The 24,608-nt window shown below is 51.0% G+C and overlaps 1 protein-coding gene across 1 annotated transcript in view; it reads left to right on the top strand.

Moving 5' to 3' along the window:
- The first annotated feature begins 559 nt into the window (after nucleotides 1-559).
- Bpifb1 (BPI fold containing family B member 1) overlaps nucleotides 560-24,608 on the top strand; it is a 30,435-nt gene continuing 6,386 nt past the window's right edge. The window contains exons 1-11 of the mRNA XM_048431505.3: nucleotides 560-693; nucleotides 11,833-11,989; nucleotides 13,811-13,949; nucleotides 14,564-14,671; nucleotides 15,558-15,707; nucleotides 16,390-16,471; nucleotides 19,642-19,705; nucleotides 21,371-21,456; nucleotides 22,778-22,957; nucleotides 23,361-23,414; nucleotides 23,767-23,925. Coding sequence (XP_048287462.3) covers nucleotides 11,875-11,989; nucleotides 13,811-13,949; nucleotides 14,564-14,671; nucleotides 15,558-15,707; nucleotides 16,390-16,471; nucleotides 19,642-19,705; nucleotides 21,371-21,456; nucleotides 22,778-22,957; nucleotides 23,361-23,414; nucleotides 23,767-23,925 — 1,137 coding nt within the window. The 5' untranslated portion in view covers nucleotides 560-693; nucleotides 11,833-11,874. The remainder of the gene's footprint in view (nucleotides 694-11,832; nucleotides 11,990-13,810; nucleotides 13,950-14,563; nucleotides 14,672-15,557; nucleotides 15,708-16,389; nucleotides 16,472-19,641; nucleotides 19,706-21,370; nucleotides 21,457-22,777; nucleotides 22,958-23,360; nucleotides 23,415-23,766; nucleotides 23,926-24,608) is intronic.

Here is a 24,608-nt window from a genome sequence, read left to right as displayed (position 1 = left end):
TCAATCAGCACCATAGACAGACAGCAGGCAGGGAATAAAGCAAGCACAGGCAGGTATCCAGAGTGGCACAGCAGCACCCGATACACTGTTCGCAGAGGTCTGTAGTAAGTCACTGGGGTTAGGCAAGATGGCTCTGGTTATAGAAACAAGAAATCAATCTGACAGCTGAGTGGAAGTCAGGGAGAATAAATGAGGAGACCTGAGGGAAAGCCTGGCAGCAGCCAGAGGCCCCATTTGTAGGAGACTTGCGGGGACAGAGACCGAAGTGAAGAATGACCAAAGTCAGGTCAACTCTAGAGAAATGGAACAGCCTCTGTCGGGAGCAGCAGAGGGGAATGAGGAGAGATGGCTGCGGAGAGGGCACACTGGAAGGGAGCAGGGGAGGGATCACGGCCAATCCCCCACTTTTCAATGGTGAGCCTGGCTCACCTTTGTCAAGGGTTGAGCTCCTGATTGCCTCTTTGTCCTGGATGACCTGGTGACCCAATGAGTAAATGTTAGCACAGAAACCCAGCCCTGTCGAGGGGACCACAAGGGAGGTGCCCCTGTGCAGTCCTGCTGGACCACAGGAGGTCAGGTCAAGCAAACACCAAGATGTTCAAAGCCTTGGTAGGGCCCACGCTGTAGAACAGGTGGGGGAACTCGCTTCGCTTGGGCATCAGAGACTCTGTCACTGGACACAGCCATTCCAAGGTGAGAGACTGCAACCCTGGTGTTTTGGGCTTGGGTTGTCCTCAAAGCATTGCTGATGCCGGATATCTGGGGGAGGGTTTTCTGGGATCTACACTGCTATGGCACTGCTGGGTGGCGCTGTGGCACCATCGTTCCTACTCTGTCTTTGTGATGGCAACTCAGAGAAAGACTGGACATGGTGCTCATGTGTTCTCAACACATCTCCAGCCATTCACTGGCTCTCCCCTTGGAGAGGAGAGAGCAAAGGCTCAGAGTACTTGCTCAGACCTGGCTTCTGGGTTCAATCCCCAGCACTGGGGTGGGGGAGGAGTTGTCGCCAAAGGTCAATAGCATGCTTCTGTTTGCACCGAAGTTCAGAAAAGCCATTTCATCTCTCTAACAAAGGTTTACCCAAACCCCGTCCACATATGTCCAAGCGCCTGTCTGAGGCTGCATGGGTGAAAACAGCAAAAGCAAAGGACCTGACGCCCATCCCGCCGTAAATAGCCACTAAGCTTGGTTATTGCCATCACTGCGGCCCTGCTCTAACTTTCCACTAATAGACAGTGGCATTCTTCACTTTAGGGAGTGAGACGCGTTTTCCAATTAGAAAAGATCATTGAACGTATTCAAGTTTTCCAATGTGAATTCATGGACCAAAATGAATGTTGATAATTAAGAATCTCAAGCAGTTGGTAGGTGGGGTTATCTGAGGAGGTTGTGGGCAGGAAAGGATAGCACACAGGTGTCAGCAGACACTGGCAAAAGGACAAGAGAGCAAGTATTGGAGTCACACATCCTGGCTTCCTGTGGCGGGTGAGCACTCAGAGTGGCAGGGCCAGCTTGTTCTGCATGCCAGACACTCCTCTTGCTTCTGTGAAAAGCAACCTCCAAAGTTGTTTGTAAATCCAAATACATGAAAGTTGAACAAGGTAGATGGGTGTGAGTGTGTATGTGTGTGTGTGTGTGTGTGTGTGTGTGTGTGTGTGTGTGTGTGTGAGAGAGAGAGAGAGAGAGAGAGAGAGAGAGAGAGAGAGAGAGAGTTGGGTGGAGGGCCCATCCACTTTCCAGTAGGACTAAAACCTCCTAGACCTCCACAGCACCCTGCTGGCCTGTCCCGTTGCCTCTCTGCTCTAGCACTCACACTGAGAATACAGAGTACTGTGGTTTTACATCACTTTGTCCATTTCTCGTTCACTCCGTCTTGCCCAGAAAACCTTAGTTCAGGAGAATGTGTCCTCTGCTGTGTCCAAGACATATAGAACTCTGCTCCCCCATGGGCGCTGCCACACTTTTGCTGGCTAGCCAGCTCAACTCTTGGCTGGATCTCTCTCTCTCTCTCTCTCTCTCTCTCTCTCTCTCTCTCTCTCTCTCTCAACTCGAACATCTAAAGAAATAGAAATTCCAGTGAGAGATGCTGCTCAGGTGAACTCCTAAGATCACATAATGAAGTCTCAGGCTGCAGCCCTGGCCTGCCCTGGAGCAGAGTGGAAGGAGCTGCACTGAGAGTCTATCTCCACCATGGCTAACGAGGTGGGGGAGGGGAGGCTAGCCTCTGAAGGCCTCCAAAGTGAAGCTCTCAATTTGAGTGACTCATCACTCAGAAACATCCTCATTACAGAGATCCCCCATTCCCTAGGCCCCCAGCACACACAGCCACACCTCTGGGAGGATTTATTCTCAGAAGCCTGGACTTTCCAGAGCACTGGGCTTTTCCTTTTTCCAGCCATGGACACGCACAGCAATCTCTGCACATGCAGTAATAATGTCAGAGCCGCTCAGGTTAGTCCCTTGATTTGGGGCTGTAGAGGTGACTCCGCTATTTAGAGCACTGTTGTTCCTACAGAGGACTAGTGCCCATGTGGTGGTTGACAAGAATAGGTAACTCCAGTTCCAAAAGATCCATCACCGTCTTCTGGCCTCCATGGGCACCAGGAATGCATGAGGTTTGTGTACATGTAGGCAAAACACTCGTACACCTAATAAATTTAAAACAAACGAATGAACTAAACCCTGCCCTGGGCCCAGGCCCTGCTCTAAGCCAACACTTTGAGCTTTCCAAGCCCATCTCTGACAAGTGCTACCCAGTCAAGGTTAGACATAGCTGGGTGCCCAGAACTGGGACATTGAGCCCCTCTGCCAGGCCCAGGCTGTATCACAGAGAGGTGAGGACACGTAACCAGGGCCGCATAATCGGGAGTAGTCTCCTGCTTGATCCAGGTACCAAACCCTTGCTCTCCATGGTTCCTCAGCTCTGTCTCAGCCTCCGTGGTGGCTGGCACCTAGAGATGCGCAGGGAGAGGGATACCAGAAGGGAAGAAGAGAGAGGTAGGAAGAGACATGGACCTGGGAAAGACAGGTAGGAGAAATAAAGGAAGAGAGAAGAAGACAGAGGAAAGTGACAGGCTTGGAGAAACCAGACACAGAGAAGGCAAACTGAGGCTAGAGATAGAACAGCAGCTCTCCAAGGCATGACTCAGAGAGTCAGAATCGCACCCAAGGGAGGTTCTGGTGCAGACTGCGGCATCCTGGGATGAGTCAAAGGCCCCTACAATCTACCCTATCCTTGCCACAGGGTTTGAACAAGCTTCTAGACTCACTGTTTTGCCCCCATGGGGCCCCACATGAAATGCCTCCCTCCCTATAGAGGGAGCCAGCTCTTAGTTATTACCCTCTTCCAGCCCAGGGCAAATGTCACCACTTCCAGAAGCTAACTCTGATCTAACTCCTCTCTGTGCACCTGTTCCGGAGGTCTCAACAGTGATTCTCGGGACAGCCACACCCTAGACGGGTGCCAGCCTCCGTCAGTACTAATCTACTGTGTGTTGCTTTTTTCCTCACACGGCTTGTGCGCCACACTCCCAGGTCCTGACACAGTCCCCATGCCAAGCTCCATGCTAGCATGCCACACTTGACCTGGACTATGCCACATTCTGTTCCAGGTCCTGTCCTTACAGCACCCAGCCTCTATCCTCCTCTGATAGTATGCTACCAGTGGGGAAGGAAGTGCGGCACCAAGCCCCACCATTGCCTACCATGACCTCTGACAGGCCACTCAGCACCTGCCGGACCTGATTGTGAACCTCATCAGGGCAGGTTCCTGGTCCTCATTACCAGGCAGAGCTGGGATGGAGCCTGGTTTAGCCATGGGTTGTTTGCATTCAATGTTGTCTATTCCTGCCCTACAAAAGAGAGATTATGCCCAGAAGGTTCCAGAACGGGATTTCCGGACTGACGTAACCTCGCTTTTGTTGCACGTGCCAGTGTGGTATGGCAAAGTTTCCAGCTAATTTGGAGTGGGCAGGGCTATGACTCAGGCCCTGGGAAGGGCGGAGCGGGCAGGGGGCCTTCCTGCACTCCGTGACCTCTGCCAGCCTCCTTCTACTCATTTTCAAGCTGTGTGGTAGTTTGCTGATTTTAAAAAAAAAAAAGGGTGGGGGGGGTTACTTCAGGGGAACAGATCCTTCCAAAACATTCTCTAGGTTCATTTCTCTTGCGTCAGTCTCTAGGCATTGTTTAGTGACAGCTGTCTGGTGGCTGGGGGGGGGGGGGTCCGAAAAGATCTCCATTTATGTGAACATCTACACTAGCCCTGCTTTGAGACTATTACAAGTAGCCACACTACAGGCATCAGCCTAACAGTCCTTTTCCCAAACTACTGGGCAATTCCCTCAGCAGAGCCTTGCCATTACCTCCAAATCAAGGGGTTGAACCTATCTCAGAACACAGTGTGTGGAGCACTCTCCGGTCCTGAATATTAGCTAGTTCCCTCTGCTACGGACAGGCTTAGACAAAGCAGCCCGACCAACGGGCTCACAAAACCAGCCTCCATCTCTATTTTGCATCTGGGGAGACTGAGGCCAGAGATAGGAACCAACTCATCCGAAATCAATCCACTGGAGGCAGAGGCAAACTCTGTGTCCTCTGCAGGTCCCCATTTCCATTTCTTCGTGTCTTTAGGGTTTTACACGGGCAGACAGTCTTTATCGGGAAAGGGGCAGGAGGCAGCAACCTCTGTATTGTTCCTGGCAGACATTGCTAAGCAGTTGTCACATCCTCTCCTGCTGGACCCAGACCCTGACCCTGAGCACTTCAACACCCAGGACTGGGCTTGGCACAATAGTGAAGGCTCGCTGGGGCCAAGAAGAGCCATTGTGTAAAGGACGCGAGTCTGCCGAGAGCAGCTTGAATTCTTGCCTTCCTCTTGCCTCTCTTCTGGGCAGGAAGCAGTTTGCAAGCTCTCTGGTTTCCGCCTGACCAACCCTGCCATGCCTCGCCCTCCCACGCCTTCTCCAGAGAAGCTGCCCCTGTTACAGCTGGACAGGGTGGCAGAGCAGGGGGCAAAGTCAGGAAGAGCTGACCTAATTTCTATCTAACCCCTGCTTTAGGGCTGTGGGAACTCAAGCAGGTCTCTGCTCTTCTCCTAGACCCCAATTCGCCTGGAACGGGGAGGTGCCAACCCTGCTATTTCCTCCTTCCTGGGTCTGTGTGACGGTAGAGTGGAGGCTGGTGTTCTTGTCCTCTCTGCCTCTTGCTTTGCCGGGACAATCAGCTTTGACAAGACACGCCCTCTCTCGTCAGCCCTAATCCAAGCTGCCTTGGATGACTGGCAGCTCTGCTCCTCTCGCCATCTGGGAGTGGAGTACAGATACGTGGGGAAGAGGGAAGGAAGGTGTAGCCTGACTGTGGCCAGGTGCCCTTGCTCTCTGCACAGGATGTGCTTACACTGAGCCTCAGTGGCCCTTTGTGGGGGTTTCCCTAAGGCTCTCTGCTGAGCTTCCCAAGCTGAACCAGTCCAAGGCAGAGCTCCCAGCTCCCCACCCTGCACACCAGACCACCCTCTCCAGCCCTCCCTGGTCCTCCTCAGTTTCCTTCATCACCTCAGCCTCCTCCAAACCATGATTTCTGACAGGCGAGAACCCTGTCCTGCTGTGTCTATACCAGCGTGGATGCCATCCACAGCAGTGACTTCCCAAGCATGTCACTCAGCCCTCTGCAGCTGCAGCTCACCCACCTGCACAGAACTCAGTCCGTTGTGCATCACATTCTAGGAACACAGCTTCAAGCTCCCAAGTGGTCTCAGGACCTCCCTCTCCTTCTGGAGCCCCTGCTCCTTTCTTGGTAGACCACAGCCGTCTCTTTGGAAATGCCTTTATAGAGATGGACGTGGTGGTGCATGTTTGTGACCCCAGCACCTGGGAGGCACAGGCAGGAAAATGGAGAGTCCAAGGCCAGCCTGAGGGACATACGAAAATCCTGTCAAAAATAGAAAGGGAGGAGAGAAGCTGAGATTGGTGGAGAAGAAGCCAGCCTGGGAGAAGCCTCAGCATGTGCAAAGGCCCTAAGGTGGATAAAAGGAAGCAAGGGCAAACTGGTGAAAAATGAGGGCTTAGGTGAGCAGCCAGTCATGCCGGGTCTCGTAGAGCTTGGGTCTCATGCAAGAGCACCGCAGGCTTTGGCAAGCTTCATAAAGACTTTTCAAAGTTTACCAAGGGCCCCTGGTTCTGCAGTTGCGGTAAGAGGAACTTAAAGGTGAAGACACGGAGACTAAGCGAGGCCTGTATGAGAACAGAGGGAGGAGGGAAGCAGGGAGTGGCTCAGTGCACAAGGTTCCTGCTGTGTAGCATGTGAACCTGAGTTTGGGTCCCCAGCACCCACATAAAAACCCAATATAGCAGTGTGTGCTTGACGACAATACCGGCCAGGGCCAGGAACAGGCAGGTTCTGGGGACTCACTGGTCAGCCTGTCTAGCTGAATCAGCGAGCTCCAGGTCCAGTGAGAAAATGTTTCAAAACATAAGATGGAGATGGGGCTAGAAAGGTGGCTCCCTAGTTAGAGCATGCGGTGCTTTTCCAGAGGACCTGAGATGGTTTCCAGCACCCACACTAGGCGACTCATAACTGCCTGTCACTACAACCAAGGAATCTGATGTCCTCGTCTGGCCTCCGTGGGTACCTCCACACACTTGCCATACATTCGTACAGACACAGACACATAAATAAAAACTAAAAAAAAAATTAAAAGATAATAAAATCGTAAGATGGAATGCTCTGGAGGGTAGAGCAGCAGAAGTAGATAGCCGACAACAACCTCTGACTTCTGCACACACAGATATGTTCACACACACACACACCACATCCAAAGACACGCTTGCACACATGCACATGCTCATTCACATACACACATACACAGACACGCTTGCACACATGCACATGCTCATTCACACACACACATACACAGACATGCTACACACAGCACATGCTCATTCACATACACACATACAAATACACATCACACACACAGACATGCTTGCACACACACACGCATATGCACATACCACATTCACAGACATGTGCATACACACACACATACACACACTAAATAAATAACCTTTAAAAGACTGAAGTAATAAGGAATAATGGAGGGACAGAAGGCAATAACACTCCCCAAGGCACAGGGTTTCTATCTTGGGAATGGAGTGTGGGCTTCAAGGACTCAGGAGGGTGAGATGACAGGGACCAGACTGGGCAGATATTCCCTTCTGGACTGGACCTTGAAGGTGACTGGTGAGGGCAGTTCTGTAATAGTGGTGGAAACGCCATTCAGTGGGTGAAGATCCAGGCATTTTCTCCTCAAAAGGGAGCAATGTTCAGTGAGGCCACAGCTCATGGCACAGGAAACTCCAAGGTTTCCTTCTGGCCACCACCACAGAAGATCTTTTGGTATTTCCTTTAAATTTTTTATTTTATTTTAATTAATTAATATGTGTATATATGTATAGATGTGTATATATGTATGTATGTATACATGAATGTTTTGCCTGCATGCATGTCTGTGCACCAAGTGCGTGTCTGATGTCCAGAGACCAGAAGAGGGCGCTGGATCCCCTGGAACTGCAGTTACAGGCACTTGTGAGCTGCCATGTGGATGCTAGGAATCAAACCCAGGGTCCTCTGTAAGAGCAGTCAGTGCTCTTAACCACTGAACCATCTCTCCAGGCCCATGAAGGAGCTTTTGTGAGGTGTGAGAAGTTCCAGGAAGGGAACACACACAAAGAAAGTGAGGATCTGAAAGAGATGAGACAATAGGAAGAGGTGCAGGGGAGGGCCACATGGGACTGGGTACACAGCCCAAGGGGGAGCACAGTGACTATACAACCCTAATAGGCCAAGCCAACAGGCAGGAAGCTGGAGCAGACATGGACATTGGTCTTGGCACCAGCTCCACACCCCACAGAGGGACATTGTCCCTGAGCAGCAGGCATGGCAGTCAAGGAGTCAAGCAGGGGTGTGTGTCTCTCTTCACATGTGCCCAAGGCACTGGCGGGGTCCTTCCGGAGAGCCCTTCTGGCTCTGGACCAGCTGCCTTTGGTGTTCGGAACCTATTGAGTGTTCCAGACACGGCAGGATGCAAACCACATTTTCCTCCATGACCATCCAGGGCCTGTGTGACCTCATAGACAATGCCCCTCTCTCCTCACACCACAGATGGGGACAAGACTCAACAATGGATCTCCTCACCCTAATTCATAGTTTATCACTTACAGACAGAAGCCAAGACATGTGCCCATGTGCTATCCAAAGGGCACATCTTGACCCCTGCTGACCCTAACACTAACCAGGAGTCAATAGGACAGTATGGCTAGGAGTGTGTGGTCTGCATGATGTGTTCAAGTCCCCTCTCTGATACCCCTGGTCCTGGGACCTTGATAAAATCACTGTCCCCTGAGCATCCAATGCTCCTGGAGAAAACAAGACTGTTTATTCCCCTTGGGTGCTGTGTGGCTACATGAGACTAGCTGGTGCCCAGGCAAGGGTGGCCAGGGTTCCTCTGGTCAATCACATTTGGTCCGTGGTCCATCACTCATTGTTCTTCCACTCCACAAGCATCCACTGCTTCACTGGCAGTGGTGAGGCAGAGAGATGCTTGGGTCATAAAATGACTGAATGAAAGCCCGTGACAAGGGCACATGGCCCATAGTTCAAACGACGCTCTCACCGGCCCAATGGGCAGCTTTACCATGAGCCCCCCTGGACCCAGGAGGTTAGAGAGGCCCTGAGAAGTGAAGCGCCCTGCCCAGGGGAACATAGCAAAGAAGCAGCAGAGGTGGGATTCAAACCTGTTCTCTTGAAGGAATCCGTGAGTGAAGAGGTCCTCTTGATGCAGAGGAGAAAACGAGGTGGGCAAGCCTCCTCTCCAGGTGGTTGCCTTGACTAAGCTGCTAATGCCGCCTCTCTACAAATCTCATCCTGTTGTAAGCAGTAACAATGACAAGAGGCCCAAAGGCGTTGCTACTGAACATTCCTCTGAGGAGGCCATGTCCCCAACTCTGTGTCCTCTAAGCAAGAGGTGCTTGCATGTGCCCATTTCACATATGGGAGCAGAGAGGCTCAGCGAGAAGAAGGTGAAGCCAGGACTTGAATCTGGTCTGTCCCCTAACACACATCCTGTGTCCACCAGATGACTTTTAAAGTCAGATCTCTGCTTAGTATCCTTGCTCTTCTGTTTGCTGATTGCGGCGGCTGGTTCCTCCTCATGAAAATCGGGACAACTGGCTGACCATGCATAGGGATGACGCCCATCAACCCAACTGATGGAAAACAGGGATGATGCCGTCATGTCAGGGCTGTTCATCCTTCACGAGTGCTGCTGTGGTCGTTATGGTGCTGTAGGAGGCAGAGAGGTCTCTGTGCTCACAGAGAAGCACTAGGTGAACCTGGACTGTTACACACACAGGGCTGTTCCCTCAGGGGAAGGAATGCATAGCCTGCGATCCTCCCTAAAGGCTGAGAGAGGACATGTTAACTAACCTGGGGACCTTTGCTCTATCTGTGTAGCTGGAGACTTTCTGGCACCAGGTCCTCCCCAAGACCCTTATTGTAAATGTGTGTTTCTAGGTCAGTCTTAAAAAATCTATCATTATGAACTTTACAAGAGTTTTGATGTAGTCATGTCTGATCTATATTTAGCTTACTTTGTTCCTCAAAGAGACTTATGGATGCTTTGTTGTGAATATGAGACTCGGTTAATTATCACCAAAATAAGCTTTCACCAAATATTACTTTGTTTAAATATGCCCCAAATAAACTATGCACAGTCAAACTCCAGAAGTTTGACTCATCACCAGCTACTGAATCCTACTGAACTGAACTGCCTTCTTGCCTCCTGCAACTCTGCTGGCTGTGGAGGTTGCAGAGACCCCTGCATGGTCCTACAGCAGTGACTGCCCGAGATGCAGGTAGCCCCTTGTGAGGCTTGTGTGTACCTGGGCCACCTCCCTGCCATATGCCTTCCAGCTATCTTGGACCCTCATTTCTACAGCCCTCAGGAAGCTAGAGAGTTCCTAGACTGCCTCCAGGAAGGGCTCTGGTTCACCAAGAGCTGCAAATATTTACCTTGGAGACCTCAGCCCAGCCCGAGGTCTTGGCCCACATGCTCAGGGTGGCTGCCCAAGTCAGCTTTGCAGGATATAAGGCTGGGTCTCCAGACCCACCACCTGGGAGAGGAGCAGGTAGACCCAGGACTCTAGCACATCCAGGTAAAATGTGGGGAAGGGAGAAGCCTGGGCAGTCAAGAATGTTCCTCACAGGGGACACCTGCTGAGGTCAGCCCAACTGCTGAGGGAGGACTGAGGAGCCTAATAATGCCCCTGTCAGCTATGGTTTCTGGGGGCCAAGAGGAGAGGCAGAGAGGTGATGGTGATCTCGTCAAAAAGCCATGAGCAATGATGGAGGCATGAGGCAGGTTGGTCTTTCCTAGTCCTCTGTCCAGGGACTTCAACCTGCTCTGCACACACTGGTTGTGCCGTGCCTGTATGTGCTCAGCTCTTTCTGGGGACGGAGAGAAGCATCAGTCACAGCAGCCATCAAAGAACTCCCAAGGGACCATTGGGGCCTACTGTGTTTAAAGAAAGCCCAGGACTAGAGAGAGGGCAGTCAGAGGAGCTTCCTGGAAGAGGTAGCATGTGGGATGCAAAGCTGGGTGGATGCTAGAAAGAGGCAAAAAGCATCCATGAAGAGGGCAGGGGCTGAGGACCACGTGGTGGGTCCATGAAGAAGGCATGGGCTGAGGACCACATGGTGGGTTCATGAAGAGAGCAGGGGCTGAGGACCACATGATGGGTAGACACAGGCCGGGATTTGCAGGAGACAGTGCCTCCCATGAAAGGTGACGCTACAGGTCTTGGGTCCAGAACCCGTCTGATCAGAAGTCTGAGTAGTGGACAGGAGAAAAGGGCAAAATGTTGGGAAGACAAAGGCATGGTTTGAGGGTGTGGTCTGCCTGGTCAATCAATGTAGGTTGTCAGTTCTACCCTCTGGCTGTGACCACGGCATGGTTTCCTCTGATGCCAGTAGCTGTAGTCACTGAAAACTGAGAATGTCCCCCAAGTTCTTCCCATAGGGAAACACCACACTGAAGGATCTCTAGATACTAACTGTTAATTGCAGAGACTATGAAGGGAAGTTTCATCCCATCCACTTAGCAGAGGAGAACTCTGATGTGGAATTCCCTTCTGTATGCTGTGATTACCATTGGTTGATAAGGAAACTGCTTTGGGCCTATAGCAGAGCTATAGGGGAACAGAGCTACATGGGGAAACTAAAGGAAATGCTAGGAGAGAAGAGGCGGAGTCAGGGAGGCGCCATGGAGCTGCCAGAGTCAGACATGCTGAAACTTTGCCAGTAAGCCACTGCCACGTGGTGATACACAGACTAATAGAGATGGGTTAAATTAATATGTAAGAGTTAGTCAATAAGAAGCTAGCACTAATGGGCCAAGCAGTGATTTAAATATATAGTTTCTGTGTGGTTATTTCAGGGCTCAGCAGCCTGAAACGACCAAGCAGCCTCTCTCCGTACTACAGATTGGCACCCAACAGAAGCTAGAGCTAATGGGCCAAGCAGTGCCTTAAATAAAATGGTTTCTGTGTGATTATTCTGGGTCTAAGCTAGCTGGGCAGTCAGGAAGAACAAGTGACGTCCTACTACTACAGAACCCTGAGGCAGAGGTATTCGTGCCTTGATTGTTCAAAGATGCACAACTTGATTGGACAACTAAGCCTTGACTCTTGGCCTGCTGCCCTAAATGCCTCTTCGGGACACTGTGCCCCAGGCATGGGCTCCTCTGTTCAGCTAGTAGACCCTTTGTGCTTACTCTAGGCCCTGATACCTGCCACCTACTTCTCATCAACACCCAGAAAAATGTCTGGCCCATGGATTGTCACCCTCCTCTGTGGTTTGCTGGGAGCCGCACTGGTCCAAGCTAACCTTGGTCCCCCTGCAGTGCTAAACCTCGGCCCAGAAATCATCGAGAAATGTAAGTCATGATCCTCCTCCCCCAAGCTTCACCACCATACAGCAAGGGACAGATGGAACAGCCCTCCAAAAAGCAGGGGAGTTTTTGTCAAAGGGGTATATCAGGCATGGTGGAGCCCAGGACTTGGGTAAGACAACAGTAGTGGCTGAGGTATGAAGGTCTGGGATATTATGATCTCAAGATCCCATGATGTCAAGATGTTCTCAAATGATATTATTCCAAAAAGCCACTACCCTGGGGTCTGGGAGCCTTATGAGTGGTATATGGCCTCTGTGTGCAGGGATGCACCCCAGTACTGTCCTTGCCTGGACTCCCATCAACAAGTTAACACCCAGAATGTTCCTGGTCCCCAAAGCAGAGACCTGGACAGAGTCTGGTGGCCTCAGTCACACACACACAGGTTTGTTACTCCAGCTCCAAGACCCTGGACCTAGCCTCACTCTCCATAAGCACGTGAGAAGGTCTTTCTCCCTGGGCCAGCCAGAACTTCCAACACCATAGGAACTAAGCAGGGTCACAGCTTTCTTCCCAGCTCCTCTCTGACATGGGGCATAGTCCTGTGTGCTAGAAGACACTTGGAAGCACCTTCCACCCAGATATGAACACATGTCTTCTATGACAAATGTGGCAATTACCTGGTGGACAAGCACTATGCCAAAGGATGGGGGAAGCAGATGACCTGAAGTCATCCTGTGACTCCCAAGCATGTGGCATTTGAGCTATAGGAAGCTTGGAGTGAGCAACCATGGTATAAGTGTGCAGCCAAGGAGTTATGACCAGTGCAGTAGATTCCTGCAGAACCCCTGCAGGAGAGTCAGTGGCCCGTCTAAGCAAGTGACCACTGAGGTCAGAAGTCACTAGGCAACCGCATCCGTTAACTCCATCAGAAGATAAAAGTCACACCATCAACCTTGGGAGAGGTGTTTAATGTAAAAGACTATATTGGAACATCAAAGGAAGGAGGACTTGACTAGGAGGGACAAAGAGAACTAACTCTAAGGGGCACCCAACAATGAGGTAGCACTCAAGGACAGAACACACTCTCACTCGGAGACCCCTCCCAAGGTCTCCTGGGCCAGGGTGTGACTAGGGTCTGTTGGATGGAGGGAAGCTAGCAGGGTTGTGCTAGGCCAGCGCTGGCCTGATGCAGGCAGAAGAAGCTGCAGACCACATCCCTGCCCTCAGTTGAGGATGTCCTTTGGATGATGTCCCTGGGAGGAGACACTGTTATATCTCTCCAGAGGACCATCTCTGTGTGGCCTCTGGAAGCTTGCCAGAGGCTTTCAGGACTCCTGAGAGCCTGTGCTGATAGGGTTAAAGACTGCCAACTGGCAAAGAGAATGCTAATGGATCCAGTCCCATTAGCACAGAATAGGCAAATGCTTGGTAGGAACGGCCAAGGGCTCTAAAGCACTGAGACTGGCTCGGCCCTGGATCACTGTCTGCAGAATGGGCTCTGGGCACTGGTGAAAAGCCAACAGGCACCAGCCCCAAGGCCCTCGCTCCCATTTCTTGCTTGCTCTGCTCAGCACCTAAGGTGCTTTGGACAACGGGACAGTGAGGGAGCCAGAAGAACATTAGCAAGTGTGATTTGGCCACAAAACTGTTCCCAATCGGCTTCTTAGCTCAAAAAGTATTTGGCCTGACTAGGGAGAGGGAGGACACAAGTCCTGCATCCCAGCAGTGACTGGCAACATTCTGAGTGTGAGGGTTCCCACTGTCTCAAGACCACCATGCTCACCTACTGCCAGGTCCAAAGAGTCCTGAGTGATGGCCACCCTCAGTCTCCTCATGACCTCTAATTCCTGGATCTATCTGCAGACATGACCCAGGAACTGAAGAACCACGATGCCACTGCCATCCTCCATGAGTTGCCGCTGCTCAGTGCCATGCAGGACGGGTCTGGGGGCATCCCCATTCTGGACAACCTAATGCGCTCTGTTCTGAGATACATCATCTGGTGAGCAGTGCTGGGCAGGGCTGGGAGCTGTCTCTTCCCCACACCTCTGCCCAAGCATGCCACTTGCTCAGTGTTCAGTCAACAAACCTCGTGGAGATCCTCGTGAGATTGAGAGGAACCAGACTAAGTTCCTCTTTCGAAAAGTTCCAGAATAGCTAGTAGTGACCATAAGGCACTGTCACTGGTACCTTAAGAGGCAGTCACATAGGAGGTAGCCCCAAGTGGTACAGTGTCAGGCCCAGGCAATGCTTCTCAGTGGAGGTCAGGGCTAAGCTAGAGACACCAAGAAACTAGCATTCCAGGCAAAGGGACCAGTAGGGCAAAACCATGGAGGGGTAAGAGTCACTCAGAATGATTGCATTTCAAACCCCCATAGTAAAGAGTGGCAGGCTAGTAGGATAGAGTCACAGAGGGGCTCCCGGCCAGCCCAACAGACCGAGGCTAAAAACCAAGGGTGAAGGGGAGAGACAGAGGTAGGACCATGACGGAGAGGGTTAGTAAACTGGGCTTGGGGTCTGGTCAGATGCGCAGGAAAGAAGACGGGAACAGGTTCGGGCGGGGGACACACTCATCTGAACCTGAACGTGGTTCCATCTCCCCTCCTTCCTGTCCAGGATGAGGGTCACCTCTGCTAACATCCTCCAGTTGGCCGTGCAACCTTCCACCTATGACCAGGAACTGGTAGTCAGAATCCCCCTGAACATGGTGGCCGGACTCAACACGTGAGTGTCCCCTGAATCTGACACCGCTAGCCTAACAGCTTCATCTCCTCGCTCTCCTCCCTCCTCCCTCCTCCCTCCATGCAGATATTTGGGAATGAATCCAAAAGTAAGAACAGCAAATGCAAAGGCCCTGAGTGTTACTTGCCTTGCTCAAAAATGGCGAGTGGGGGTGGGGTGGTTAGAGTTGAGATCAGCAAGCTGTTGGAGCCTGATGATGCAAGCCCAAGACGAGAACTTGGCTTTTATGGAGTGTGAGGGTCATGAGAAACAGAAGGTCTGAGCCAAGGAAGAGCTATGGGAGGACAGTGTGGGAAGAGTGGAGGCAGGGATGCGCCATAGAAGGAAGAGCTATGGGGGGGGCAGTGTGGGAAGAGTGGAGGCAGGGATGCGCCATAGAAGGAAGAGCTATGGGGGGGGTAGTGTGGGAAGAGTGGAGGCAGGGATGCACCATAGAAGGTCCTTCAACAACTCTGGAGGAAAAGGTGATGCCTGAGGTCAGATGAACTATGTGTTGGAAGCAGGCAGAAACAGCAGGGATTCTATGGAGGGAGAGAGAGAGATCAAGGATTGCTCCAGGGTCTGCTCCCAGGTCAATCTGGGAGGAGCGGCCAACAGCCAAGAGGACAAGGCTTGAAAGTGGCAGGCCAGGGGACGATGTGGAATCCACTACTGCCCGGCTATCGTGAGGAACTCAGAGGACATCCAAGTGGGGCGCAATGTGTGACTTGGAATCCCATGGCATCCATAATGGGTGAGATCAGGAGAGGACTCCAGATATTGAAGGGATGAGGGGAACCAGTCAAAACAGATAGTGAGGGACAGATACCCATCTGCGGCTCCCACCTGGGCTTGAGCAGCACTCACTCTCACTGATGTGTCCTCATAGGCCACTGATCAAGACCCTGGTACAGTTCCAAATGAACACAGAGATCCAAGCCCTCATCCGGGTGGAGAAAAGCAAGAGCGGCCCTGCCCGCCTGAACCTTAGTGACTGCTCTAGCAGTGAGAACACCCTGCGCCTCAGCCTGCTGAACAAGTGAGTGCCAGGCTCCATCACACCAGTGGGAGAAGCAAACCATGACCTTGCCTGTGAACAACACTGAAGGAACGGACACAGGTCCCTCCTGACTCTAGATCTAAGGCTCCTTCCAGTGACTCCAGGATGCCCAAGCAGTTCTGGATGGCAAAGATGAAAGCAGCAATGGTGGCATGACACCAGGATGGGAAGGTGGGGGTAGAGTGGGGATAGGAGTGGGGGTAGGGGTGTGTGGGGTGGGTATGGGGCAAACACCTGCAGACAGAGCAGAGCCTCCATTTAGGGTTCCCGGATCACCCAGGGAGACCTAGGTGAGCCCAAAGCAAGTTTATCTTCTTCCTTGACTGGGTGATGTTGGGCAAGTCACCTTCAAATGGTTCCCTTTTCTGCTCTGGAAAATGCTGCTGATGACACTTTCCAGGCCGCAAGAGTGACCTACTCATACAAGTGCATGTCACCTCTCAGGGGACCCGTCAGCTCCCAGCATCCTAATGTCAGCCCAGATCTGTAAAGACAATACCCAGGTCGATGTCTGCCCTCAGCTCAGCCTCTTCTTCAGCTTTGGCTAATACCCCGGGTACACTTGAGCCAGTTCCTTCCTCCCAGGATCCCATACCACTCTATAAAACAGGGCCAATTCTCTCTTACAAGCTTCCTAATCTCCCACTCTGCTTTGCCAAAGGCTCTCCTTCATGGTCAACTCCTTGGCAAATAATGTCATGAATCTCCTGGTGCCAGCCCTGCCCCAGATGGTGAAAAACCACGTGAGTAAATCCAGGCTTCTGGCCTATGGAGATGGCATCCCCTGTAGGGCTAGGGTGGGACTGCAGGCTGGTGCCAACCGAGTCGGGTCTCCTTGGGTGAGATCCTTCTGGGACTGAATAATTCCTGAAGCAATGAACCACTGAGTCAATGAATTGAGCCACTGAGTCAGCAAAATCATTGAGGTCAATGTAACAGAACAGCCAGTCAGGAAGCTTTGATCAGTGACGTGCTGACTAAGCTTTTAACACTTGTCTCAATAAGGGCTGAGGGTGGAAACTATGCGGAGCTTTTGCTGACTTCCTGGCTGTTAATCCTACCTCCAGGCTGACTTTAGTAAAGGGGTGTCGTGGGACAGAACTGTAAGAAGGCGCACAATAGTAGCGAGCTTCTGTGAGGTACCGCACCAAACAGACAGTAGGCAAGAGCAATAGACCTCAAGAGCAGTAGACAGCAGTGGGTGCTGAGCAAAACACCCAGGGACGGGTGGCCTTTCTGCCTTTATTAAGCTTATTTTAGTGGTTTTTATGCAAGTCTATGTACCTTACCTTTAAATCCTAAGCTGGAAATTCCTGAATATACAGTATCTTGTGCTGGAACACTGTCATGAGCGAGCTGTGGCATGCCCAGCTCAGCCTTCCAGAAGGCTTTGTAGGCAGTACAACCCACAGTCCACCAGAGCAACTGCATCTATTTCATCTGTGCCAGTAAACTCAGGTGTGTGTGTGCGTGTGCGTGTGCGTGTGCGTGTGTGTGTGTGTGTGTGTGTGGTGCTGGGGCTAGAACCCAGGGCTTCCCGCCTGCTAGGCAAGCCTTCTACAACAGAAGGCGCCTGCAACCCCAATATGCCACAGGTAAACTAAAATGCCGTAAGAGGATCCATTCATAATTACCTGTGATTTCCACTGTAAATTCAAGGTGCATTTGCTTCGGTGGTTACCCAGAGGGCTCAGAGCTCCTTGTCAAACGGCTGTCATTTCTTAGCCAGAAGCCTACAAGATGCCACTTGTCTCGTTGGCACCATGGCAATGTTTAAATGGAAAAGATGGCATAATAACTAGCACAAATCGGGAAGAAAATATTCATATTGGGTCTAGTCCAATGTTTGGCCATTTGTGCATCTCCAGCTCTAACCACAGGCACTCATATTTTTATGTGACTGTACCTGATGTTCTGTGGTCCTCATTAGCATTTATAATCGTTATAATAGTTGGATCATATTTAACTGTGTATCAAAAGACATTTTTAATGAAATGGCTATATTAAGATTACTTTAAAACAACAGTGATATTTAAAACAACATATCATATGCATGATGGGATTTTATTTTAAAACAATAGAGTATTAGTTTCCCTCCAAATTGTTCAAAACTGTATCAAATCCTACGAAGTCACCTTCAAGAAAAAAAAACTGGGTGGCATTTTGCTTCTGCTTCTGAATTGTGCTCGATTTTTTTTTTAATTCATTCTTGGTAAAGCTTCAACCCCTGTTTCTATGCTGGGAAACAGTCTACTGAATCTGTTATTAGTAGACTAAATGTCTACATGTTACAGAGAAAAAAGAAAAACAATCAAATTATTTTAAAAAAAGTAAAAATGTACCTTGGTGATGATGCACTTACTTAGCATGCATGAGGCCCAGCACCACAAAAAAAGAAAAGAGAAAAAAATCATAAATGAGATTTTATTTTACTGCAAAGATCCAGCTTATTCTTAATATCACGTGTATGGGTGTGTATGGGAGAAGGAGCATATTCTGCACACGTGGGTGCTCACTGAGGCCAGGAGTATCTGATCCCAGAAGCTGGAACTGCAGGTAGGTTTGAGCGCCTGGGGAGGGTGCTGTGAGTCGAACTTGGGTCCTCTGAAAGAGTAATACACACTCTTAACTGCTGAGCCATCTCTCCAGGCCCCTGGATCCTATATTTTATAGAGTTCATTTAAAAACAGCATTGACCAGTCTGGAGTAGGCTTGTAATCTCAGCTTCTCAGGAGTCTAGGAAAGGAGGTTAGAAGTCCAATGCTTGCCTGTGCTACAGAGAAAGTTCAAGGCCAGTCTGGGCAACTTGGCAAGATCCTTCCTCAAAGCTAAAAGTAAGCCAAAAGGACTGGAGGTGTTGCTCAGTGGTAGAGCACTTAGTGAGCATGTGTGAGACCTGGGAACGATCCTCAGAGGGAAAGGAAGGAAAGGAGAAAAAGAAGGAAGGAGGGGGGAAGGAGGGAGAGGGGAAGGGAGAAGAGAGAGAGGAAGGGGGAAGGGAGGGAGGGAGGAAACAATCCTGGTTCTTCTTGGAAGAGGAGAGGTTGGAGAGAGTTAGGAAATAGGAGAATAAGCAGACACATGTGGTTTCCAGCGCAAGCCAATTGCTCACTAGTATTAGAATTCTAACCCCCGAGTCAGCTGTCACTCCACCTGTTCCTCCTCCTCTCTGGGCCACGGGTTAGGAAAGCATATGGAAGCAGGGAACCATTGTTCACAAGTTAGCATTTCTCAAAATACACTATCACACAGGAATATTGAAGGGGGTAGCCGGTGAGACGGTCCTTCCATTAGAGCAGCTAAGCACCGAAGGGTCTGAGGATCCTAAAGATAGCAGGGCAAATGTTCACACACACACCCTCCAGCAGACCGGCTAAAGCCGCACTACTGACTCCAGGAGCTACCTATTCTTTGACACTTTGGGGCTGGGCTGAGAGGAGAGGTATGTAGAAGCATCATTGATCTGTGTCCACTAGATGTCACCAAGATACAGAGACTGCTTCCGTCTGATGGGGTGGCCCAGTTGGCCTCTGCCCTAGAGTCTGAAGTGGGAGGAGCTCTGAGTTCTTATGGAATGAACAAGTGAATTCTTGGCTTGCTCTAAGGAAGCATGGGCTCCTTTCAGTAATCATGGGTGTCCTGGAGAGGGGAGATGGCAGGCCAGGCACAATCTGGGCATAAGACAAAAGACAAACTATTGCAGAAAGGCCCTGAGTGGCCCTTAGGACAGCTATGGACTCTGTACAGCAATGGCGGACAGAGGTGGGCAAACCTGTGAGTCCTCAACTCCACAGATGAATATTTGACTAGCTGGGGCACTGCAGTGAGACTCGGGCTGGGGGAGACCAAGCCCGGGACACTGTGGGCGTGGGACCAACTCTTCACTGATGGCCCTGCATTTGTGCTGGTGCAGCTGTGCCCTGTGATCCAGCAAGCCTTCGATGACACGTACAGTGACTTCCTGAAGCTGGCAACAGGTAAGGGCTCTGCTGTCTCCACTATCTTTCCTTTATCTGCAGGCTTGGACTTCAGGCCCCACCTCTACCCAGAAGAGGCCACCCCTTCGTGTCCAATCAGCGCTTTGGACCCAGCACCAGCACAAAGCACTTGCTAAACCCTGTCCAGATGCTGTAGCTTCAACGCCATGGTCATCTTATATGTGCAAGGGTCTATCTAAGACAGTGGTTCTCAACCCTCCTAAGGCTGCAACCCTTTAATGCAGTTTCTCATGCTGTGGTGGCCCCCAACTATAAAATTATTTCATTGTTACTTCATAACTAATTTTGCTAGTGTTGTGAATTGTAATGCAAATATCTGATATGCAGGTTACCTGATATACAGCCCCCAAAAGCTGAGAACCACTGCTCTATGTGAGCAGATACTCAGATAGAGCCGAGTTAAAGCTCAGCTCTGATGCTGACTTGCTCCTTGATTTGGGGGAAGTCATTCTACCCTTTGTTCTCAGTTTCCTAATCTGTAAAATAAGGCTTCCTACCTCCCAACCTCAAAGGATTATAGTCACCATTTAAAGATTATAGGAAAGTTCTGAACATATAGAATACACTGCCTAACACAGAGTTGCTTAAAAGTCAATGCATGCCAGATGGATGGATAGATGGATGGATGGATGGATGGATGGATGGATGGATGGATGGATGGACGGACGGATGGATGGATGATGGGTGGGTGGGTGGATGATGGGTGGTCGGTGGGTGGATAAGTGGTAGACTGATTACTGTGTGCTACTGAGAGGAGGGAGCAGGGACAGAAGTGAGCTATGTGCCCAGAACAGATGTCATTTTTCCCTCCCTGAAAGTAGCAAAGAGGAGATGTTATAGGCTTCTACCCTCAACCTTGGAAACTGGTCCTTCTTAATCTCCTAAGAGTGGTAATCAACAAGGCAGAAGAAAACCCTACCATGTGCTGATTTAGGATCCTATAAGGCATGTCACAGGGTAGCCAGAGTGAGACGAGGGGAACAAAGGAAAGGCCCTAGCACATCTGAGGGCTAAATCCAGGGCTGGGCATTTCTGTCTCACTTCCTCGGTGCACTCAATTGCCTGACTGCACGTGTGGGAAAATCTCCTCCGAGCTCACAGAGGACATTCGTGATACAGAAGACTGGAGCCTAATTCCTCCTGCTCCAATTAGAAGTAGGTTGTTATGGCCATGGCTTTCCTAGCGTGTGTGAGACTCGAGGAACGAGAGATCAGTGACAGGGGCTGGAAGAGGGCAGGAACAGGCCGTGCATTGCCATCTCCACCCAACAGTTGGGAAGATGGGATATCTCCATCCCTGTTCACCAAGTGGGGAAAACCAAGGCAAACACAGGTGATGGTTGAACTTGTAGGTGCACATCTGCATTCAGTGCTCAGAGTGGGTTGCAGTGAGGTGAGGGAGGCACAGGTTAGAAACAGACTTTCAGGTTTGGCATAGGACTAGATGGGTTCCAGTTAAACACATAAAAGTCTATCTCTGTGCTGGTGTTTTGAATGGTCCCTATAATCATTGCCATAGTTACCACCAACAGCATCATTTTTCCTGACTCTGGCAGTGTTCCTACCTAGAGGCCGGGGCTGTAGAAAACCATCCCACCCAACCCCATCCTCCAACCTCACAAGCTTTCTTCTTGCCTCGAGAAGCACCCGTTGGCCTCAGCCCTGGAGCCCTGACGTTTGACCTTCTGTCTCCTGCTATCCAGGACAGTAATATCATGCTCAACCTGAAGGTGAGTGAACAGACCTCAGAGCCAAGTGGGGACACTGAGGAACAGCTGTGCCTCTATGACCACCCAGGGCCTAATACCGCCCCACCACCCAAAGGTCCTGACCTCAGCCTTTGACTACGTGTGTATGGTTCCCTGGGCTTTCAGGCAAGCTCCTGCCAAACCCCAGACTTCTGATGACATTGCAGCATGGCCTCAGGACAGAGGCATCCTCAAGGAGCATATAGCCTTAGCATTCCTGGATCCATGACTCCCTGGCTGTGTAGCTCTAGGCAGATTTCTTCACATCTCTGAGCCTCAGTTTCCTTGACTGTAAAATATATATTTTAATACTAGGAGACAATTAGATGAAACATGCTGGCTTCCCAGACAGGAGGCACCCGGTAACAGTGGACTCTGTAAAATACCACACTGTGCACACCCTGTGGGTGGTGTGAGTCCCAGACCTGTTCTCAGGAATCCCTTGGAAACCACAGCTTGGGGCAGTTGCTTCTGCTCTGTTACAATCTGAATCCTGTCTTCATAAAGGGTTTGAGAGGTTGAAACCCAAGTGAAAAGCAAGCATTTCAGTTACAAGCTAGGCACAGGTAGCACGCATCCACAATCCTAGGCACTCTGAAGACGGAGCCCACAGGGGTTCATGGGAGCTGAGGCATTAGGGGCCAGCCTAGGAAGCATAGGAAGATGCCATCTCTATAAACATGAGGCAGAAGGATAGGGGGAAGGATGGAAAAAGAAACTGAGGGAGGGATGAAGGGAAAGTAGAAGTAATCTAAGGGACTCAGGAGTGGAGGCTACCAGATACCTGACAGTCATTGCCTTCATCAATCTAAGCTTCCCAACACAAAGGCAAAGCTGGGGAGCAGACAGAATGGCATCTGGGTTAGTCTCCTTTGTGTTGCCTGGACACAGTACCTGAATGGTTTATAAGAAACAAGTTTACTGGGCTCATGGTCCTGGTAGCTAAGAAATCCAAGAACATGGTGCATCTTCTGGTGAGGGTCTCCATGCTGGGTCAGCCCATGGTGGAAGACAGAAGAGTGAACGAGGGTGACAGCAAGGGCAGCCAGGGGTTGAGCTTACCTTCCAAAGACCTACTCACACCTGCAGTCACTAGGCCACTCCTGTGCCAGCACCGACCAGTGATCAAGGCCCAGTCACCTCTTGAAGGACGCGCCTCTCAACCCTGCTACACTGAGATGAGGCTTCCATCGTGAGACTTTTGGGAGCCAACATCCCCCCTCAGCACAGTCCTTTCCTCCCAGGTGGTTATGGGATACAATGCAGAATCAAAGCCCTCAAACCACACCCTGTGTCTCCTCAGGCCAAGCTGCTGGACTCACAGGCGAGGGTGACCAACTGGTTCAACAGCTCTGTGACTTCCCTGATGGAGACCACCCCAGACGGGGCCCCTTTCAGCCTGCTCGTGAGGCAGGACCTGGTGAATGCCATTGTGAACACTCTGGTCCCCAAGGAGGAGCTCGTGATCCTGCTCAGATTCGTGGTAAGCCCCACTGCGAGCAGGAATAACTCACCTCTGCGTCATCAGTCCACTGAAAGGAGCCTGAGGTGGGAACTCCCAATAATGATCAACTCCGCCCTCCCTTCAGAGAGACCCTGTTTCTGACATTTGATGCTAGAGTCAAAAGCATCCCTTAAACACCCAGCTTGGGTCCTGGTTCTGCCTTAGGGGACTGGGTATGCCTATTTCCTCCTCCAGATATCCTCAGGGAGCTCAAGAGCTTTCAGGATCCTGAGGAACCCAGGGATGGTGCCTGCACTCCAGTGGTCACTAACTGATCAGTATCCTCATTTCTCCTGAGCCTGAGTACCAACACATACTCCAGTCCTCGTACTGCAGCATGATTGATGATGCAGCTGACTCACATCTCCTTCCCTCTCTCCAGATTCCTGAGATAGCCCGCCAGCTGCAGGCAGACATCAAGGAGATCAATGCGGAGGTGGGTCTGCTTCTCATCTGTAGATGGCTGTGTGCTTGCTGCCACTGTCCTTGGGTCTCTGCAGTGGAGAAGAGATGTGGGGTGCTCTCTTGTTTTCCACTATGGGGAACAGGCCCTCTGGAAGTCCAGAGACTTCCTTCAATCTAGCAGAGAATCTTAAATCTGATGATTACCTGGATGGACTGGCGCTGGGTGATGAGGGCAACTCTAAGGCCCTGCTCCAGGCTGAGAAACCAGAGAACACCCACACTGGGCACTGGAGAGGGCGGAGGCTGAAGCATGGGGAAACACCAGAGGGGGCCACAAGGGCCTGTGCACTGTAACCAGGCGTGTGAGTCTCATGTCTTTCTAGGCAGCGAACAGGCTGGGACCCACCCAGATGGTGAAGATTGCCACTTACAGCGGTCCCCAGATCGTGCTGAATGAGGATGGTGCCACAGCAGCCCAAAGTATCATCCTGGAAGTATTCCCAACCAATACAGATGTCCGGCCCTTCTTCTCCCTCGGCATTGTGAGTTCAAGTGTCTGTAGCATAGAAAAAAAAGACTGGGGAGGTCTTTCTTTTCATTGTGAACCAAGAGTCAAGAACTTTGGGGGCCCATCAGCCATTCACTAGCCACCAGCAACCCTAGGGAGAGAGAGTCATAACTCCCACTAAGGCAGCTACATTCCAGCTAGGGGCATTCTCCAGAGAACAGGCAACATGCAGCCGCTGAATGGCAGAGCCCATCCTGGAAGGAAGAGGTGTGTCAGAGTAGGGCGGCAACCACATATACTCCAGAGGGCAGCAAAGGCTGGAGAAAGGCAGGCTCATGAGTACCGCCACCCGGGCTTGCCCAGAGGGGGCGAGCAGTATCTGTTGTGAGGAGAAGTTGACTCCTCATAGCGGCAGGGGGAGGGGGGTTCTACACCACACAATCTCAGGGGTGCCTTTTACAGACTATAGGTGTATTGGTACCTCCCAGAGAGTTCTTCTTGACTTCCTGACCTTGCAGTGAAAGACAGTGTGGGAACCCACTTCTCAGGCCAACCTCACCCCTGATGACCCCTCCATGGTCAATGGGAAGCACAGCAGGAAGAATTGGTTACCTGGCTATAATGGAGCCCAGCGATGGGCCCTCGGGATCAAGCTGATGCAAGGCTTGAGATCCGTGGGTCAAGCCTGACTTAGCCACTGAGCTTTGCGATCATATT

This window comes from Myodes glareolus, chromosome 10 (genome assembly GCF_982192425.1).
Source record: "Myodes glareolus chromosome 10, mMyoGla1.1, whole genome shotgun sequence".
In the NCBI taxonomy this organism is placed as follows: domain Eukaryota; kingdom Metazoa; phylum Chordata; class Mammalia; order Rodentia; family Cricetidae; genus Myodes; species Myodes glareolus.
This window is presented reverse-complemented; position numbering and strand designations above follow the sequence as displayed.